The sequence below is a fragment of the Chroicocephalus ridibundus genome, chromosome 14, assembly GCF_963924245.1.
Source record: "Chroicocephalus ridibundus chromosome 14, bChrRid1.1, whole genome shotgun sequence".
Classification (NCBI taxonomy): Eukaryota; Metazoa; Chordata; class Aves; order Charadriiformes; family Laridae; genus Chroicocephalus; species Chroicocephalus ridibundus.
In genome coordinates, this window is record NC_086297.1 from 12,524,395 (window position 1) to 12,541,334 (window position 16,940).

Genomic DNA, 16,940 nt, shown 5'->3' on the forward strand with positions numbered 1-16,940 from the left:
CCCATGTCAGTATTCAGAGGGCCTCTTGCCTTGGTGTGGCTGTGTGTGGGATGTTCCCCTGGAGCTGTCTGTTGCTGGTGAGCCCATGACCTATGTTTGGGTGCTCAGCTAGAAGATTTCAGATGGGGACGTGTGGCACAAATTGCGTGTGTGCTGTAGGTGAAGTCAAGTTAGAGATGACTGGTTTTGCTTTTCCTTGAGGAAGGACAAAAAGACGGTGAAGCACCCTTGAGGAAGGGGTTAGGTTCAACTTCAAAGTCCTCCAAACTCTAATGAACTATGCATTATCTTCCCCGCCCACTCCTCCACTTTTTTTTGTCTTAGCAAAGACTTTTTCAAAAGGGTTGGAAACTGTTTATGTAAGGCTTGAGAGCTTCTGGAACCTCGCTGCTAATTATTGTTCTCCGTGTACATGCCTACTGCGTTTTCTTTCTACCAGTAGAGAAGAAAGCATGCTTACTATTGTGCAATTAAAAATACGTCAGCAGATATTTTTTGATAATTACAAATGCTAGTTTCATTTTTTTAATGTACTTTCCATTTTATTGGGGCAGAAGAGGGAAAGAATGAGAAATATGCTGTAGTCCCCAGTTCCAGGGCCTGCTGTGGGTGGAAGCTCTTCTAAAAGTGCACTCGAGGAGCTATCTATAACCTGTTTCTTCTCTTAAGCTGCTGCCTCCTGTGAGGCCAGAGCATAACCTAGAACAATCTGTGTTATTATATAAGCTTCTGTGTTCTAATTGCTTTAATTTTCCTGCTGGTCCAGTTGGGAATGTTTCACGTTACCAAGTATCAAAGACTGGTATTCAAAGAACCTGTAAGAAATGGAGTTTGTTACTCAATTTCATCTTTTCCTTCACGCAAACCAGTCACGGGGTCTAGTACCTAATATACGGCAGAAGAAATGCTGGGTTTCAAATTGTAAGGGCTGCTTTGACACAAGAACTTGTTTTTAAATTAACTCTGATTTTTTGGAAGACTCATAAACGTGGTCGAGAGAGTTCTGTCTAGGGCTTTACTTTTGTTAGAAATGTCTGAAGGATTTTTGGGAAGTGAATCCTTGCCCTCAGGCAAGCAGATGTATGAAAAAGTACATGTTATTGTCAAATATTCTGTTTCTATATAAAATGGTAGTTTATCAGCCTAAAAGCGTTCAATAATTTGGATTGTGGGCTTCTGTTCAAGCGCTCAGTGGAATGCACTGTGTTGCAAGATACCCCTTCGAGCTGTGTGCCTGCATCAGAAGTCACAGGTAGGTCACTGTAGGCCGTCTGTAGAGCAGTCAAGCTCTGACATGCAGCTATGCAGGAGCCTTGTGAAGGGATATGAATACTCTTCTGGCCCTGGTGCAACGTAAGATCATGTTTTATGTGTTAGCAGTTGCTGTGGCTGAAGCAGTCATGCTGTCTGAGTGGCTGTGACACTGAGCCTGTCTGTCTCGGGGAGGTGGTGAGCTGACTGAGCAGGAGAATAACCTGAACTGCTGATACCATGTTGGGTTTTTCTCTCTTTAAACACATAACCTGAAGGCTATAAATGTGAAAATACAGTACTGGTGAGCCTCTCGTCTTCAGTGTTAGTGGTAGAGAACATCCATAGACAAGTCTTCTAAAGTCTGGGCTGTGCTTTTTCTTTAATAGAAGGTATGTGTTGTGCTCGTGCACGGATTTTACTCTTCAGTTGCCCTGAATAACAGTCAGTGGCTCTTGTCCCCCACCCTCTGCCACAGCCAAGCTTCCCAGTATTCCACACGAGGTTCCTCACCCTTGATGGCACCCTTGACTCCAACTTCCTGGGTACCAAAAGGACATAGTGGATTTTTTTTATCTAGCAGTTTGGGCTTGTATAGAGATGTCTGGGATAATTTCTGGGTTTCTTGGGGTGGTGGTGCGGGGGCTGCTGCGTGGCCCCTCTGCCTGGAGAGGAGGTGGGCGGTAACTGGGGATTAGCTGCTGTGCAGAGCAAAGATTGTGTGTCCCGCCACGGGCCGCGGCCCCCCTTTCCTCCCTCTGAGACTGAAGAGGTGCCTGCCCTCCTTCAAGGCTAGAATTCAGGATTGGATAACTGCTTCATTTAGGGGGAAAAGCTAGTACATGAGAGAGTGACATCAAGCTTGGAGGACTTAATAGGTTTTGGAGTGTGGAAGGTGGGTCTGTAACCTCAGGAAGTGAAACCAGACAAGAAAATGCTTTGATGATGCAATTTATCAATGTGGAGAATGTGCTCTACTTCATTATTATATGGGTGCTTCTTAAAACATGTATTGCTTTCTAGGCTAGAAACTGCTGGTTTATATTTCAGGTAATAATAGGAGATGTCCGGATACTTCAGCTTAATTATTTATGTAGTAATAGAGTAAATCTGTCACTTTCTATATTTGAAGAACTGGAGATAAATGTTGATCCTGGGTACTAAGGTGATGCAAACTGATAGTTACAAATTCCAAAAATTTACCTGCATCTTCCTAATGTGCTCTGAAGTGATGTTTTAAAGAGCCCTTTTGATGTTGCAGCAGGAGGAACCAACCTAACAGTCATAACAGTGTATTCCTTGATGCAGGAACTGTAAAGCTGAGCTATTAATCTACGGAACTGTACAAGGCTTTTGACACTAATACCAGCATATGTGTATACACAGTGAAGGTTTGATATGATTTTAAGGGAAGACAGACCATGAAAACCTTTCTTGCTGTGGAGCCCACACTCCAAATTTAGAGCTTAAATTCCCATGTGCTTTCACCTGGAAATAAGGCACTCTATTTGCCGGTAGTTCACTTCCATATATTTCTTTCTCAGGTTGCTTACTGCTAGGAATATAACGTAGTTTTCAAATAGGCCAGTGCCAGGAACCTGAACTCTGCAGTCTGGGATGGCTTACCAAAATCCAAATTACTAAATGATGTACTACTGGATAAAGGTTTGTAAGCATCTGGAAACATTCAAACTCTGCAATTAGTGTCCTGAAGGAGAGTTTGTATAACAAACCTCTGCCGGAGCACTGCTTTACTATTTGTGTCTGGAGCCTTGCCTAGAGAGTGTGCATTCCAACATATCTTATTGCTGTTGGTTGATATTGTCTATATCCTGTTCCTCAGCAAGGCAGAAATGTGTGTTTCAAGCAAGTAGCTTGTTGGCAGCTGATCCCATGATCTCAAGGTGAATAAGCATCTTTACTTGCCTTTAAGTTTTTAATAGACGAATCTACCTCTGTCAGCTGAAAAATTAATGAAATCTGGTTCTTCATACAGGCTGGCTAATTACTGTAGCTCTTCAGTGCTCCATCCTAACTGTAATTCAGAGCTGAGGGTTTTGGCAGAGTCCGTGTACTGCAGAACAGAGAGGAGGCACGGGGCATCACTCTGCCTCTTCTGTGTGTCTGGAAGCTCTGGGCGTCTGTGACAGTTATGTGCAGTATTTATTAAGTAGGGTGTCCACTTGTAAGGCAGGTGTGTAAGTATTCCTGTTAATTCTTTCTATGACTAGTCACCAAGAACCTTTTAAAGGTGTGTAAAACAATCTCAGCCTACTTTTAATTTCTTCAGTTTGCACGCAGAAAGCCCATACCTCCAATCTGCTGTCTTAGATATAGTAATATACTTGTAGTGTGAGACTTGCAGTTATGAAATAGCTGTATAAAGTTTTTGTACCACTCACCTCCCTCCCAATTAACTTTGACTCAATAAAAGCATCCCTTCTGTATTTATATGCCTACCAAGCCATGAAAACAACCCACCAGTATGTTCATATTTTGTTTTCTGCAATAGACGATGGTCAGGAAATTTGGGAGTGTTGTGGGAGAACTTGGTTCCATCTTCCCTTGAATAAATTAAGGCTTTACAGCGTGGTGATGTTTTGAAGAAAGTGTGATTTTTTTTTTTTTTTTTAATTTTTTTGAGTTCTGCAGGAAAATGGCAGGAGAGTGAACTGAGTGACAAATGTGCAGGAAAACAAGATGTTGGAGTTCAAGGTGCTGTATGTGAAGAGCTATGTCATGACGCAGACTTAATGGTTGAGGATAAAATCCTATCCTTTAGATTTAATTTCAAATAAATGAACGCCAGCACTGGTGAAACTATAGAATTTTGTGCTTCATAACTTCAATTTTGGCCCTGTTCAATATAAAGCCTCTTAAATACCCTTTTCACGTACTCAGGGCTTCTGTGGGTCTTTGTCTAGATTGGCTGAGTTACATCAGCATCTAGCTGGACTCTGCTTATTCTGATCATTCCGGGTTCACAGATCTATCCAAGTACTGCATTGGAAATAGTCTAGAAAGGCTTCCAGGTTAGGTATCATCACTAGAGGTCTGAAGGATTGTTACATTTGTTTTTATAAATTATTAATTCTTTGTGTAGCTAAATAGTGATGACATTTGCTCCATGTCTGTGTTGGGGAAATAAACAAAAGGAAGGGGATAGGAAGGAAGGATAATCTTCAAGTAGCTGTTCTTATCCTAGCACTTAACTTTGTGTTGTGTGTTGGATTGTTTTGGTTTTTTTAACTTAGTAGATCAGTTTATTCATGTCTGGGGAAGGTCAGTGATACTGGGGGAAAAAAAACAACAACTCTCCTTTGTGACCAAAACAACTGATAAAAGCTTTACATGAATTTGCAGAGAAATAGAGGTGTTGCACTTGAAAGAGGGCAGATAGTACCTACAGCAGGACCTTACAGCGTAACCATCCATCACTGTTTAGAGAGTTCCTGTCCGCAGTAAGATGCAGAACAGCAGCCCGTGGAGGTAAACTGCACGTCTCTGAGGCTGGTGGGTAAAAATCAGACCAAGGCTCAGAAGTGCTGCTGGATGAGAGAGTCCAGAATCATCCTGGAGGAAAGGGATCTGCTGGCTTAAGCAGATGTTCCTGCCCTTGCACTGGTCAGAGGGTGTTTGGACAGATTTGGAAATGGACTTTGGCTGCGTGAATTCTGCTCATGACCAGATTTCCTCTGCAGTCAGCAATAAACAAGTCTTTTTGTTCCATTAGATGTGGCTGTGGAGGAGAAACACGGCAGAGGTGCTGTTCAGTGATTCTGAGCTGGTGATCGTATGATGGGCTTGGTGGATGTGTGCCTTTCTTCTGGTTATCCTTATATGAAGGCTAGAATGGAAATCAGGCTTGTGGTAATTCTTGATGCCTTCGTGTCACCCATAGTAATTGTAGATGAATGGGGTGACCCAGTTGAGCACAACAGGGAAGATGGGTGGTAGGAATGTAGATCCAGTATTTATCAGCTAATTGGTTCCTTGGTCATTTGGACCATGCTATTAAAATAATTGTCCTGCCTTCCCTGTCCCCTACAGTATCACTGGTGGCCATGAAGGAGCTTGGTCAGGGAATCGATTCTATTACCAACCAATTCTTTTTGAAATTTATTTTGAGTAGTATCCAGCTGGATAAGTTACTGCAAGGGCACCGGTGCTGGCAAGAGGGACAGTGGTAGGAACATGAGGCTGGGAGGAACTGCCCACTCGCCAACAGACTCGCGTTTACATTGAGTTAATGACTGATAAGTTGTTCTTTATGCTTGGGTCAGTTGACCTGATAACATCTGTTTCCTTTCTCTTGAGAAATAAATACCTTATTACCAAGGTTGTTTGGCTGAGTAAGGCACTGCAGGTGCTTATCATCCGGCAGATCAGACCTGAATATTTTCCTGTAAGGACATAAGATGTCCTTATGTCAGGACATCTGGCATAAAACCAGGTTCTCTTTCTTTACTGATGGTGCTGCTGACTCAATTCAGAGATCACCTTCTCTCTGTCTTTCCAGAATCCCTTGTAGGTGTAGAAAGAACAGGACACCTTTTTCTTCAAATAGAATCTTTTATATAATTAAAAAAAAAGACAGATCAGGAATTTCAGCTACTTTGTTCATACATATGTAGCAGAAATTTTTTTTTTTAAATCAACAAATGTTATAAGAATCATGAGTTATCTACTTAATAATGTAGGCCCTCAACAGCTGTTAATGCTGTCTGCTTTCTGTCTCCATTCTTTCTCTCCTCTCAGCCTGCAAAGGTAAGAAACCCAGTTTTCCTGACATTCAGAAAGATACTGTGTTTCCATCAAAACGTGTCTCGCTTGCTAATGTTCCTATGCTAGTAAAGATGTGAATAATATTAGTGACCGAAAAGAATAAGTGTTCAAAGCACACAGTGAAATAAAGGTGAATGGAGAGATTTTGCTTTCTTAAAACCCATCAGCTCCGGTTGATTCTGAGAAGGCAAGAGCCACCCGGATGCCTTGGTTGAGGGGAAACACCACGGATGAGCTCTGGCTTTTGTATGGTGCAAAACTGCCTGAGTTTAACCTCTCATCCCTCCTAAGGACCGTACAGCCAGACTGCGCTCATCTGTCCCTCCCAGATAACACAGTGTGAGTGGCTGACTGTATGCATCTTTCTTTCACAGAATAACAGAATTGCCTGGGTTTGAAGAGACCTTTCAGATCGAGTCAAACCATCAACTGAACTCTGACAAAAACCATCACTAAACCATATCTCTAAGCACTGCATCTACCCATCTTTAACGCCTCCAGGGATGGTGCCTGAACCACTTCCCTGGGCAGCCTGTTCCAATGCTTAACCCTTTCAGTGTAAAAAATCTTTCCTAATATCCATCCTAAACCTTCCCTGGTACAACTTGAGGCTGTTTACTCTTGTCCTATCGCCCGTTCCTTGGGAGGAGAGACTGATCCCCACCTCTTTACAACCTCCTTTCAAGGAGTTGTAGAGAGAAATAAGGTCTCCCCTCAGCCTCCTTTTCTTCAGGCTGAATGTATATTTATTATATTTTCTCCGGGATTTCATGTATATGACATGATAACTTCCTTACAAATAACTCCTATGGAACAGAGACTGAACTGTTCTAAAGTAGTCTTTGACACTTAATTCTCAGGGAAGTGTGGACCTGTATGTATCGTTTGCAATGTGTGCTCAATTTTGTAAAACTCAAGGCGTTTTTTGACTAAACGGAAGTGTCTCAATAAGAGTCAATGAAATAAGCAACGTAACATTTGTTCTTCAGTCTCTTGATGGTGTAGTAGTCCTGGTAACTTCTGTTCAGCGTCAACTCTAAAAGCAGAGTGTGGAATGTCGTCTGCGGTGCCTGCTGCCAGGCTGCCCATCAGCTGGGCAGGGAATGACCTCTCCAGGAGGAGACTACTTTGGGATTGAGAAAGGCTGATGAGCAGGAAAGACATACAAATATGGAAAAAACCGTAGGATAGCAGAAATAACGGTGGCTGGAAATGGGCTTTTTCCAAATTAGTTACTGGACTAATTGAGGTTATTATAGTTCCTTCAAAAATGAGAAAATAACTTTGAATGCACATCTTACTGGAGGAGTTGAACATCAAAAGATATCCATAAATCCTGTAACTTGGCAAATGGAAGAGAGACTTAAATATCTGTGGGGAAAAAGATCAGATGCTCTACTTCATATTTACTCGTGTTTATTATCTTTAAATTACTTTGTATGTAGGTAATTAAAGAGCCTTTTAAGAGAACTAGACACCACTAATTGGAATATAGCATGTACTTTGAGTTGCTCAACAAAATGGACCTTACTTTTGTTCTAAGATAAATATTATAGGACCTGTGAAAAAAGTTTTCTGCTCTTTATGGCTCTGTTTCAGTACCGTTTACTAACAGAAATGTTTCTCATTTGTGTTTTTTTTTTTCTTTTAAGACCTATTCAGGGCTGTTCTGCGTAGTTATAAATCCTTACAAGAACCTCCCGATTTACTCAGAAAACATTATCGAGATGTACAGAGGGAAGAAGCGCCATGAAATGCCACCGCACATTTATGCAATATCTGAATCTGCGTATAGATGCATGCTACAAGGTAAGAATTAGTTAAGTGTTACTGAACAGTTAGTTGACAACTCTTTGTAATGTACCTAAAACTCAGGAGCTTCGTTATCCAGCTTTATAGTAATTTCTAACACAATCAGAATTTTATCTAATACTTAAAGGGGGGTGCGGGGGGAAGCTTTCTTATCTAGAACCTTAAACTTGCAGAATATAATAGCTTGGAGATTGACCCCTGTTGGCATACTTGTCTGACTTACTGAGGCACAGAAGCAAAATAACGCTAATAGGAAGTGTTCTGTGCCAGCTGCTGGTGCTGAAAGTTGTACTAGAAACACTTTCCTCTTTAAAAAAAAAAGAGATAAAATTCATGTCAAAAGACATTAGTGCGCTGGCTTTGAATGCAGTAAGAATGAAAAAGTGGGATTGAAAAGGGAGCGCTAAAGTATGTTAAGGACTTGTCTCTCTAATTCTATCAAAATGTTGGTGTTTTGGCAGCTGACAAATAATCTGATGTGACAATGAAACAATAGCGTGTGCGAGTTCAAAAAAGGGTCAGGGAAATACTGAACCTTGAAGATTTTTTTTTAGATTTATTTTTTTTTTTCCTCCAAACTGGTATAGGTCATGTCTGCAGTAGAACAGAGAGTAAGTTTATGGTGGGCACGTGCTTTGAATTTTGGCTTTAAGGCTGTGCCGGACAAATATGAAAACTGTGAATTTGACATTATATAAATGTGTTGAAATAAACGTATGGTGTTCAACTTGTAAAACTGCACTTTGGACGTAGTACGTTAGAAACACAGCTCATACTGTCCAATTTTGGTTCGTATTTAGGTGGCTGTTTTACTGGTCTGGACACACCGGCATCTAAAAAAAGTTGTATCTAAAAAAGCGTGTAATAAAGAGACAGGTCTGAAAAATTTCCCGTGTTTTCTGCTATAGACCTGGTCTAGCTGTGCTGGAAGTGGGTTAAAAGCTATTTGACCTACTTCACACAAACTAGGAAAACACTCTGCCACCAGGTTAACCAACCATTTAAATGTAAATCTTTTTGAAAAAAGACATTTCCTGTCTTGAAATAAATCACTGTAAGTGTTTCTTCAGTCGTGCCTTTGTCTCTAGGGCTGCTTAATAATAAACTCCAGGTTGCTGGATGGCCGAGTGCTCTTTCACCCCAGGAGAAACCACGCTGTTGTCACAGAGCAGGGTGATGCAGGGGCAAGCAATGGAAGAGCAGCAAATTGGGGTCACCAAGAGTCATCACACTTCTCAATGGATATTTGGGGCTCTGTTTTCACTTTTTTTTTTTTTTTAATGAAAGAAAAAAACCCTATGGCCTCTTGACCAGAACAACGGCCTCCAACGGCTCAGATCAGGGGACCCTTAATAACCAGTGTATGTAGAAGAATAGAGCAAACTCTCAAGTTATTTTAAGGAGTTTATTCCTAGCAGTCTCAAGTGGTTTGTGGATAAGGGCTTCCCACTCTAAAAGCACAATATCTTTTGAAATTGTTTCAAGAACTTCTGAAAAGTTCTTGAGACCAATGTCCTCTAATAAAGTAAGTCAATGTCAGTAGTTATCGCATGCAGGTGCTCTATATTTTTGGTCACGTACCACGGTAATACTGATTTCTATCTCTGGAGATCTTGCTACAAGTACAAGTTTTACTATTTTTGGAAGATGAAATGAAAAAAAAAAATAATTCATGTGACATTTGTTTACAGTCTTGTTTTCTTTCTATACTTTATATATATATAGGTTCATATTTTGTATCAAATCTTTGCTTGTGTCTTTCTGTGCTTGCTTTCTTTTTGATTTTGATTGTCTGAATTCTTTTCACTTGAAAGAACGAAGCCATAGATTGGAATAAGAATAGATGAAAAGTGTGCAACAGGATCAAATTATTAGGGAATAACTTCAAGGTTAACTAAATCTACGCTTCTAGTGCCCTTCACCTGCACAGAGCTACTCCCTGTGTATTTAGGGAGCAATTGCAGTCAGGCAGTGAACTTTACATTGATGGCTTGCCTCCACAACTGCATTGCCAGGGATAAGTACAAACTCTAGAACAAGCATTAGCAGTTTTGTGCTTGGCAAATATTTTACTAAGCAAACTGTTCTTGCCTGATTGGGTTGGATCAGAGGAAGAGACAAACCGTGCCGCGTCTGAGTTTATAACGCACTTACGAAACTCTTTGCAGACATTGCTTCCTTTAGGAGGGAGGCGATATGCAGGCTTGGAGATAGGCTTGCGTGAAGTATGAGGCTCACTGCTGTTTGTAGGAGTGATTTTATACAATCACCCTGCCTTTACATAGCCTTGTGAAAGAGTGATCAGTCCTGTTGAGAATGGCTAGTGAGCATTCGTGTAAAGCGGGCACCAACACTGTGCAGGGCTGGTCCCTCTCTGCCTCCACAGCCTCTAGATGGGACCTGATGCAGAGGCACTTCAGGGACTGAATTTAAGTCTCCATATAAATAAAACTTGCAATTACAACAACTAAGGCTTTCTAGTCATTAGAGCATCAAATAACACTTGTCTCAACAGTAGGAGATTGTTACAACATTCAGCTTATTTTCTGGTTAGCAGTGACAACGCAAGGTCGACTACTGAGCGTACCTAGAATTGGGCAGGGAGAGCTGGGGTTTCCTTGCCAGCCAAGCACTGAACATAATGCACAAAGCGTCCTTCATCTTCTGACTCTGCCTTATGTTTTGCCAGACTTTAGTCTTTAAATAATGAAACTGAAAACGTGTATCAGAAACTTCTGGTTAGTAGACACGAGTCTCTAACCAAGAACTAGCTGTATTGATCACAACGCTTTGGAGGAAGTCATCAGAGGTCGCCGATTGCATTTATTTGCTGCGTAATCTTTGACCAAGATGCTTTTGCTGATAAGTTACTAACACATATTTATAGCTGGAAAACTTCTTCTAGAGATCGTGTCAGTGTTTGTGCACATAGTTGGTAGAGGGTGCCAGGTAGGGGATGTTAGTTTTTTCCAATGTTTTTGCAAGTCCTGCTATTACTATTATAGCTTGTTCATAGAGTTAACTTGATATGAATGACTTTTGTATTTCCAGTATTTGACAACTAGAGTTTAACTATTAGGATTTAAACCTGAAATTGAAGCCATAGGAATACAATTCCTCTGGATAATATGACCATACCCTTGTAGAAGTATCTTTGCTGCTAGTTTGGGTCAATGAAAGTGGTTGGCTGCATTTTTCTGGCCTGTTCAGTGGTATTTTATTCAGTATAATCATATTTTCTTTCTTTGTAGCTAATCCCAAACTACTAATGTTCTAGGTGTTTGTGAGACGTGCTTATGCCAATTAACAGGGTACCTGGACCTGAGCTGTGACTCTGAACAGCCTGATGTCTTAAAACACAATTTTTCTCTGTGCTGGTAATTGGGTACATGGAGTAAACTGTTCCTCAGTATTTTAAAGCTCATGCTTTAATTGAGGGCACGCGTGATTAGAGATCAAGTTCTGCTAATCTAAAGGTATGTATGCTTAAAATAATATTTATGCTTAAACAACAAAACATAGATTTTCTATTGTAGATTATGAGAGCAAAAGGTTTTCAGTCAGCAGAAACAAGTGACGTGCACGTCAATAGTTATTCCTTGTCTTAAATGTTGCTGGAAATGCTCCATTTGGTTAAACCGGCGCTCCAAAGGGAGCAGCACCGTGCTTCAGTGTGCGCTCTGTTGGGAAGCAGTTATATGGCAGCATTGCGAGCTGCCAGTCATCAAACTGCGTGTCCCCTCGAAGAATTGCCTGTTCCGGAGGCCCTTTGGCCCCGCAGCCCCACGGGTCGGCTCTCATCCTGCCCCGTGGTGGGGAGGAGAAGGGGCTGGAAATCTATTTCAGTGCTTGTAAAATGTGGAGGACAAAGGGGCTGTAAAACTGCGAGTATGTTCAAGAAGCCCAGTTTGCCCCTTTGGAGAGGGAATGGTATTCTCTGGAGAGACGCACTGAATTAGTGTAAGCCGAGAGAGGAAAGAGGGAGGTGCAGAATTGTTTTTAATGGCCGAGTGTTGCAGCGGAACAGTTCAGCGGTGGGGCAGCTGTGGGCACTGGGGATTTGAGGCGAGTTTTGCGAGGAAAAACAAACCTCGTTAATCGCTGCATCTCCTAAGCGTCGCCTTTTCTGCAAGACTCCGTAAAGATTGAGTGTGAACACCGTGTTATTAAAAACAAGCAAGACTTTGGGTGTGCTCTGGCTGTGACAGTCAGGATTTCTCTTCAGGAAAAGACTCATTACCTAGTGCCTTGACCTCAGAAGATAATAACATGCAATTCAGCTTTATATACTGGATTTCCTCTCTCTCCCCTAGTAATTATTTTTCAAAGTAGTGTGGCAGTAGGGTAAGTGTTACTTCACGGGTGACTTAGTGGATTTCTCCTGTGCTTTCTCTTCATTTTCCTAATGTCATGCTGAAGCAGTCGGTGCCCGTAACCCAGGGGCTTCTGGGCATATGGAAATTGTTCAGCCCCAGACAGAAATGAAGTGCATGAGTGCGTAGGGTTGGAGCTGACGTGCTTCACAAAAGGTAGCTAGACTGAGCTTTTCACGGCTGCTGGACAGTTGACATGGTCGTAAGGAATTGGTATCCTAATCCCTGTGACAACATTGACCTTAATTCTGTTTGGTAATACAATTTGCGAGACTCGCTAGTGCTCTTCTCTACTGCTAAAAGTTATAGGCAGTGAGAAGAAAATGCTTTGATGGGGACTAGGATTTTCTTTAAGAAAACTAATTCTGTAAGTCTAATAGTTCATCTGTGACTATCTTGATTTTACCAGCGAGGGAGACTTGATTGTGTGAAAGCCACACTAACACAATTTCTTCTCTAGTGCTTTTATGATACTTGGCTTTCTCTTCTCCCCCCCTCCCTTCCTATTCTCCCACTGTATTTCTAGAGGAAGTAGAACATTGTTTTATTATGTCTCTTTATTCTTTGCCTCTTAAAAGTGCTTTGGAGGAAATATTAAGGAAAACTTGTTTACTTTTTGTTGCCAAAGACCAGCTTGCCTACTAATATTACTCTTGTATAATTATGCTTAGTCTCTCCTTTTTATCCTGTTTCCCTGAGGACATCTTGATGAGCACTAAATTAGCACTGATATTTTAGGACCTGCCTTTAATCCTGTTGCAGAGAAGGTTTATCGGAAACAGCATAATACGTGAAGTGAACACTTGTTGGAGAAGCCAGTACTGCCTACAGATGCAATACTTATCCCTTAAAAACGTCATATTGATCTATATTTTTAGTTAATCTTGACTTAATCCTCCCTTTGGGGACATGGGGGTCTCTTGTGTGTGGTGGTTTTTTTTTTTTTCCTCTCCCCCTCTTAAAGATATGGAAGAAAAGAATTGAAACTAAAGTATGACAGCTTTTTTCTTTAAAGGTCTATTAAATCTTCAAGTGGAAGAGCAAAGAAAAAAAATTGCTCTGAGACTAAAAAGCCTGGGACTGATAACTGGCACTTTCTGTTACGTGGGGAATATATAAAACCTGTTGTATGTGCAGTTAATATTCTTGATATTTTCCTTACTACTTGATGTATCAAAAGATTCCCCAAAGCTTTTGAACTGGTTACAAAGTTCAGGATGGCCAGTCTAAGTAGAACCAGCAGCTTGGTAAATGCCATGTGAAGGATTTACAGGTCTCTCCGGTGTTACACTGTGATTTCTGTGTTTTCACTTTGTCCCATCGGGCTGCTGTGGAGTATAAATACTTAAGTGACAATAACATTCACATCAGGATTGGATCGTACGCTGATAGGAATGTGGTATGCAGTGCTCTTCATGGCTGTGAGGGCCATTTCCCATGTAAAGGAAGAGATTCTAGAAGTAAGAAATTAAGTAGAAAAAACCGAAATCCATCATGCTGAAACAGTTTTCCACCTCCATTATTTTTGAATTTGAAGTAAAAGGAGAAACGCTTCTGTCAGCTGAACCTATTGCACACTATTTCATCTCCTTCCCCTTGCTCTTCCGTTCTGTCTCTTGGTATTAAATCTGTGTGTTTCAGGGACTGGGAAGTTACTCTCATGATTTAAATCGTTGCACCTTGTTAGACCAGCTCTGAATGAGACCCGTAGCGATTACTTATTGAACAAACTCAGTTGAACTTAGTTTCTAGAACCAGGTAATCGTATACTGCCATGTCTCTTTTTTTTTTTTTTTTTTAGTACTTTAGTGCTTGTGACAATAATTGCTAACCTTTGTCTTTGTGTAAAAAAAATGTGTTTGGATCCCTGCTCTTTCTTGGTGTTCAACCTCAAGGTTAAAAACTTAATTAAGCATAATGATATTTACAGTAAACAACTCTTCTTAAGCCTCAGTTGCTTAGAAGTGTTATGTGAAGTTACGCAAAAAAAATTAAGTCAACCACTTCAAGAAGCAACTTTCTTGTATTTAAAAATGAGACAGGGCTGACAATTGTTACAGAGAGAATTCTCAAGTTTCTTTGGTGTCTTGACTGTTTTCTCCCCACTTCTGAAGGAAAGTGTGGCAGCAGATTAGCCCGTTCCATGGTCTTTTCAGTTGATATTCTGACCAAATGATGATGATTTTAATTTTAAAACTTGCTATGCAAGCTGACCTCATAATTGAATTGTGACTGTGCTAGCCTACGGACAGGAATTCACGACTAAGTGCATCCAACTTAGGAAATCATTCATGAGATGAATCATTTTGTGCATATTACTCAGCCAGCACCTGCTTCTACTCTGAAGCTTTAGCTTAAATTAAACTCCATTTATTTTCTAGGTAGTTGTGAAATGGATAATTCACTTCTCCTTGGCTTTAGCCTTCAGATGACATACATCAAGGCATGATTGCTTGTGCAACAGAGACTTAAATGTATTCCAATCTTGTCAGCACGTAGCTCCGTAGCAGCACTGCTGGGTCTTGTGTGTTTTGCACAATAACTGGTTTTTGTCAGTCCTGTCTGCATTCCTCTGGGGTGTTGAACTCAGAGTTCAGCTATGCTCTGACTGCTACTGATAGCAATTGCAGTAGCTCCTTTTTCCTCCCCCTTCCTCTTCGCTGAAATGTCTTTGTTATACTCTGGCAGGGAAGCGACAAGAAGTAGGAGCAATTTTTATCACTTAGTGAGTGGAGAGAAGCGGTGAGGGGCTGGTGGTCGTCTGCTCTGCGTCTCCAGTAACCCAAGGCTTGCATCACCAATGTGATTACCAATTTGTAGCTCGGTGTATCTCTAGCTTCCTTTCACCTGTCCACACTTGATGCTTTCAGGAATTTGGCTGCTTAAATGCTCTTGACAGACATTGTGTATCTTCCCCAGTGATTCAGCGTTGCAAGGTGTTGTGCACCTCTGGCCTGCTGTTTCATAAATCGGGGTGAGTAAAAGCTCATGGCTTTCTGAATCCTCTGGGACGTTAAAATTCTTTTTATTCTGGGGTGTTTTCCAAGTGACGGTAAAGCCATCAGATGATGTGTAGAAGGAAAAGTCAGAAGAAAAAGCAGGAATAAAATACAACTACCTCTTTGTATGGGTATCTGTTATGAAGTAGCTTGGGAAGGTCTGACAAGGGGTAATGGGTACAAGTTACTCTTGGAGAGATTCCGATTGGACAGAAGAGGATTGTTTTTCGCAATGAGAACAATCAGCCATTGGAATAATCTCCCTGGGAAAGTTGCGGATTTCCCATCACTGGACACCTTTAAGATTGGGCTGGGCAGGGTGCTGGGCCATCTTGTCTGTGCCTGCGCCAGGAAAGGCTGGACAAGATGATGGGGCATTGAGCGACCTGGTCTAGTGGGAGGTGTCCCTGCCCAGGGCGGGTGGGTGGCACTAGATGGTCTTTAAGGTCCCTTCTAACCCAAACCATTCTATGATTCCTGAGGTCCCTTCCAACCTGGGATTCTATGAATTTTTCAGGCTGGGAATGTTCCTTGGAGGAAGACAACAGGGAATCTCAAATTGAAGGATTAGTAAATAGAAAAATGATGGTAGCAAACTGCAAGAACCAAATTCTTAAGCTCAGAGATGGAATGGGTGACTGACTAACTGTGCTGCACGGGAGCGTTTGGCACAAACCACTTGGTACCAAAGCACCCAGGTGTTAGTTACTGGGTGCCATCACTTTGAGTTCCCGTTTCAGGGCTGGGAATATGAAGACCAGCATGCTTGTGATCTGTGCCAAACACGTTGGGTAGAAACTGTTCTGAAGGATAAAACTAGCCTTTGCAGGAACATACAAATGCATATAATTTATAAATATTCCATACTGCTTTTTAAAAGAGAGGCCATGCCTCGCAAATGCATTGATCTGTGAATGAATCTGTATGCACAAGGGAGGGCTGTCTGATATGATCTGTGTGGCTTTCCAAAAGTAATTTGCTAATGATCCTAACCAGAGGCTCTTAAGTAACTGCAATACAACGAAAGGCCTTCGTACACATAAAGAACTGGTTAAAGATTGACCAATCTTGTCCATTGTTTTCTGCTTTTATGGTTTGGCAGATTTACTGCTGAAAACCCCGTGGAACGTGTGCTTGTGTTCATGCTTCTCATTTATAAACTTCTGGTCTGGAAGAGAGATGAAGGTTGTGAGGGGATGCTAGGCTTATGCTGTTATCCAGGGTAACAAAAATGAGAGCCCGGTGTGGAGAACTGCATCTTGGGGTGTACCGGGGGTTAAAAACAGTACGAGACTGTCGTTGTGGAGTGGCATGTGTGGGGTGTACTGGGGGGAATGGACTTCAGGAGTGTTGGAGCTGTTGTTGGCTTGAGTAGAAGCCCTCCATCTGTGGAAATGTAAATTCAGTGTTCAGCAATGGTTGTAAATCGGGTAGAGAACAAGGGGAGTAGCTGGAAAAGGGATCAAACCAGGAGACACTTTTGCCATAGACTTACAAAACATTTTATCTTCAACACTGTGTAGCTCTGGCCTTTCCCTGCTGGAGTGAAGAGGAAATATGACAGGAAAACAGTCAAAGAACAACTGAAGTCATCAAAACTGTATTTGGCACAGGAATAATAATTCAGGTCAGATCTAACAGAAGTCTAAAAGTGAAGTGGCGCAGGGAGAGGGAGTGGTGATCCTCCTCCCACCCCGTCTCTTCCTATGCAAGAACAAAG

General features: G+C 41.5%; 1 protein-coding gene across 4 annotated transcripts in view; it reads left to right on the plus strand.

Annotated features, from left to right (window-relative positions):
- Positions 1–16,940, plus strand: part of MYH10 (myosin heavy chain 10) — a 110,334-nt gene that overhangs the window by 8,995 nt on the left and 84,399 nt on the right. For all 4 annotated transcript variants that reach the window (XM_063352553.1, XM_063352555.1, XM_063352554.1 and 1 more), the window contains exon 3: positions 7,689–7,845. In XM_063352553.1, the coding sequence (XP_063208623.1) occupies positions 7,689–7,845 (157 nt within the window). The remainder of the gene's footprint in view (positions 1–7,688; positions 7,846–16,940) is intronic.